The sequence below is a fragment of the Vigna unguiculata genome, chromosome 5, assembly GCF_004118075.2.
Source record: "Vigna unguiculata cultivar IT97K-499-35 chromosome 5, ASM411807v1, whole genome shotgun sequence".
Classification (NCBI taxonomy): domain Eukaryota; kingdom Viridiplantae; phylum Streptophyta; class Magnoliopsida; order Fabales; family Fabaceae; genus Vigna; species Vigna unguiculata.
The window spans coordinates 44176838-44180943 of NC_040283.1; the positions used below are offsets into that span (position 1 = coordinate 44176838).

The 4106-nt window shown below is 39.9% G+C and overlaps 1 protein-coding gene across 1 annotated transcript; it reads right to left on the minus strand.

Moving 5' to 3' along the window:
• Nucleotides 1-1226: 1226 nt before the first annotated feature.
• LOC114186073 (double-stranded RNA-binding protein 2-like) lies at nucleotides 1227-3822 on the minus strand. Its single transcript, XM_028074085.1, has 3 exons — nucleotides 3370-3822; nucleotides 2584-2803; nucleotides 1227-2176 (listed from the first exon to the last, which is right to left on the minus strand). Exons 1-3 carry the CDS (start codon nucleotides 3613-3615, stop codon nucleotides 1422-1424), a joined length of 1221 nt encoding a protein of 406 aa, XP_027929886.1. The 5' UTR covers nucleotides 3616-3822; the 3' UTR covers nucleotides 1227-1421.
• Nucleotides 3823-4106: the final 284 nt, after the last annotated feature.

A 4106-nucleotide genomic window follows, 5' to 3' on the forward strand; every position in this document is an offset into this window, starting at 1 on the left:
CACTAAACTTACATTAAAGATAAACTTGCATCCTCATCCTTTATATTTGTTTACAGTGAGGATGGAAGAAAGAGAAGAAAGTTGAATTGCAGTGGATTAATGAATGAGAGAATGAGAAAGTAGTATGATTTGAAATTGTTAAAATTGCGTCGAGAATTCAAAGAAGCATTAAACAAATACCAACTACCGCCCCATAAGTCGTTCTGGAGTTCCATTTAAGTCTCCGACACGGCATAGGCTTCAGATTATCACTCTCAGCCTCTGCTTCTTTAATTATAGAATCTCAGAATTCTTGTATCAAGGTGATTTACAGAGTGTAAAAGGTACCCCTCTTTCAACACTATTTCACCCCTTCTTAACAGGAAACTCTTTTACACTTCTAATCCAACAATCAGATGAAAGTGACCTCACACATACACAACCTGTTTCTTCTCAGTTAATGCACCCTCACACTTGCAACCACTTCAAGATACGTGTTTCCTTTCCATTACTTCAATAGACCGTGACAAAGATCACTAGGTAAAAAGGATCACAGTGCAACCTCTCAACTAAGTGGTTACAAGCTCTATTTTATGAATCTATTATTTTGCTCAGTATAGGAATGGGTAAAAGTGCTAGTTCGGATGAATAAATGCGACCAACCTCAAACTCTCAACTCTCGGGTCCCATTGGAGTGCAATGACTCAGTTCGGTTAAAGAAACAGGTGAATCAGGCGAAAAGTTTCTGATAATCAGAGAACTTTGAACCCCACCCATTCCAAGGATGATGAAAAAAGACTAGTAAGCTTCGGAACTTGCTGGAGTCTGGAACAGCAAAAAGCTAACAATCATGGGACACGTAACTCTAGTTGGTCCGATTCAAATGGCTTATAAAAGAACTACCTTGGAGCACAGTTTGCCTGTTCTCTGCCAGAGATTTTCTCAAATCCGAGAATGATGATGGAACAAATGGTGAAAAGTACGAAATTAATTCGATTTATTTTTAAAAAATCAATTACTATCACCCGCTTCCTGGGGAAAGGAAATATTTTTTAAAGAATAGTCTTCTAGTATTTATTTTTCCTGAAACAACTGTTACGATGCTGGAATGCAGCAATTTCGCACACCAGAGTGGAGAAATACTGATCACAAAAATCGCCAGCAAAAATACCAAAGCTCGCAGAGTTCCTGACAAGGTATATAACATGATTTGGTAAGCATAAATAAAGTAAAAAACACGAGTAAAATTTAAAGCCAAACTGCCCTTGAATTTCACAGAAATTGAACTGCTGATACTAATCAACCTGCGGCAACTGTCACATTTAACAGGACAAAATGGGGTGAGGAAGGAAAAAAGAACGGATGATTTAACATCACTCATTATAGGATCAAGTACAAAAACATGACAGTGTTCCCATGGATCAGACCTACTTCAATAAATTTCAAATTTTCAGCTGCTCCAAAATACGCACAGTCTCGATGTTCTCAGCCTTGTCCATATCTTGAATTTTAACTGGTTGTTTATCTTGTTGGCAAGAGGCAGTAGCAGTTGGTAGATCCTTTTGGATGGGAGCAGGTTCATCCCTTCTTGGAGGTGGAGCAGCATATACAGGAACAGCATGCCGAATATTGACTGCAGAAGCAACTCGCATTGGAGAAGCCCGTATTACAGGATGGGGTGGCACTGAGGCAGGTGGTGGACAAGGTGGTGCAGCAAATGCTGGTACTACAGTCCGTATAGTCACTGCAGGAGCAATCCCATGGCAAGATGATCTCATTTGTCGAATAGGAACATAAGGTGCTGCTCCTACTGCAGGGAACTTAAGGGGACGAGTCCCTCGGCTTTCTAAAGCACAAGACTGTGGTGGTAGGGTGGAATTGTCGCTGGTCACTGCAGCCTGTGGATGCCTGTTTCGAGGACTTTCATTTGCTGTTGCCATTGATGGCTTACTTCGAGGTGCGGTTCTTTGGCAAATTAGGGGAAGGATTTTTGACGAAGTGGCTGGTGGTGGTTGAGAACTGATTGGTCTGGGATTTTGAATCTGAAACCTTTTATGAAATGGAATGGGAGTGTTTGGATTAGACATTGTCATCTTCTCCTTCAAACGGTAATTCAGTAAAGCCCGCGCTATTGTGATCTGTTCCAGTTCATCATTGTTCTCTGGTTCCGTTGAGGAGCTTGCAGTCTCTTTTGCCACTGGTAAGAAAATTTTTGCCCATTCGTATTCAATCATTCACAAATGAATCATAAATCATCAGATACACAAAAGATGAAAAATGCAGTTTTATTGCCAAAAGGTCATGACCAATTCTATCTGGCACGATGTCTTCTAAATAAATTATCTTTGAACTAAAATAGATATGTACTATAAAAAAGGTTTTTAGAATTCTCCCTTATCACAAATAAATTTGCCAACCAAATTCTTTTGCCATATGTAATGAGAATGGAGGAAATAGGGAATCAGGCTTGGGTTGGGTGTTTCCAGTGTCCAATTTTAATCTCCAACTTATATATCGCTAAGTTCAGAGGCCAAATTGACATAAAGTATGTATATTTTACATGAAAACAACTAATTTTCCAGATCAAAGTCAGCTACAACTTACATTGTTTCAAAGCCGACCAAGCTGCCATAGCTGCATTTTTTTCAGCTTGTTTCTTATTCTTTGCGGGTTCTCCAGTAAATGAGATTCCAGCAAGCTCTACTATCCCGGTAAAAACAGGTAAATGTCCTAGGCCAGACCTGTACGTTGTGTAGTGAGGTAATGGGGCTCCTACCCTTTGAGCAATTTCCTGTAGAAGGTTCTTGTACACTCCAGTCTCATCCTATAAAAAACATTGAACACAATAAGCATGTGAAAGAAAGAAAAAAGACCACATATGCAACATAGACACACAATGCAATGAGTTCAAACATTACACATGTTTATTCCACATCAACAAAATTACAAAAAAAAAAAAAAACATTACAAGTTTACAGCAGGTGAACTTTTTACAAGCTATAAAGCAGAGCAGCATAAAGTTCACTACTAATTTTAGAAACATGTTCATGTTATGTTCTCTTTCATAAAGTTTTCTAATAAAGACTTAACATGATTAAATAAAAAAAAAAACAATGGATTAATCGGTATGATCAAAGTTCTACACCTACCAGCAACATTTGTGCATTAATTAAAAAAATCAAGAAAACAAGAAACATTAGCATAATTGTAGAAGAGGTCGACGAGTTTTAATATAAACAAAGAGTAAAAGGGTGGAGGTTGGTGAGAAGGCGCAGGTTAGCAAAGAGCGTGGGTTATTGTTGTTGGGTGCGCAAAATATTTGGGGGTTAAGCAGAGTAAGAAAGGGAGAAAGCAAAAACCCTAGAAGCGGCAATGAGAGAGAATACTCACGAGGATCTTGGCGGCCAGGGAGTGGGAGGGGCCACGGTGGGAGAGGGAATTGAGAGCGACTTCGGCGGCGGAGTGTTCAGCCTGACGGAGAGTGGAGCAGTAGTGAGGGCTCTCGAAGATCTCGCCGTTAAAGTTGACGGTGGCCTTGAACCTGGGCGCGTGATCGGGACCTTCCCGAATGCACGTGTACGAAGGCAGGTTGAAGCAGCTCCGTTGGGCCAGCTCTTGAAGCTGGTTTTTGTACATTTCCACCACCGCCACCAGCACCACCGAGAAGACGTTAGCCACGCGGATCGGGTCGAATATTTCGGACCGGCCCGGGAAATTGGTCGGAGTGGAAATGAATGGGCTTAGGGTTTGTCGACGGAGAGAGGAGACTGTGTTAGTGAGAGAAAGTTGAGGAGTGAGAAAAAGAGAGGAAAGTGCAGAAGCGGAGAGTGGAGGGTAATTTCTGTGAATGATAATAATAATAATAATTATTATTATTAATTAATATTATTATAATTATGTTGGGAGGTTATTTATTGCGTTGTTGTTGTGAGTCAACTCAAAGGTTAGGCTGCAGTGCACCAGTGCAGTGCATGGATGTGAATGTGATCTTTTCCTATATTTTCATGCTTTATGAGACCACTATTTATTTACTTCGCATTTTCCCCACCAAGTTTCATTTATTACTATTAATTATTAATCTACTAATCTATGTAATCAACTACTTATCTTATTTAATGTTAGCTTTT

What these genes read in the sequence shown, in the direction of transcription:
- LOC114186073 (XM_028074085.1), bottom strand. Translation starts at nt 3,615, where the DNA reads ATGTACAAAAACCAGCTTCAAGAGCTGGCCCAACGGAGCTGCTTCAAC. An exon ending in CCCTGGCCGCCAAGATCCTC is followed by an intron (nt 2,804 to 3,369) that starts GTGAGTATTCTC and finishes TGTTTTTTATAG; the next exon opens with GATGAGACTGGAGTGTACAA. An exon ending in TTGGTCGGCTTTGAAACAAT is followed by an intron (nt 2,177 to 2,583) that starts GTAAGTTGTAGC and finishes TTTTCTTACCAG; the next exon opens with TGGCAAAAGAGACTGCAAGC.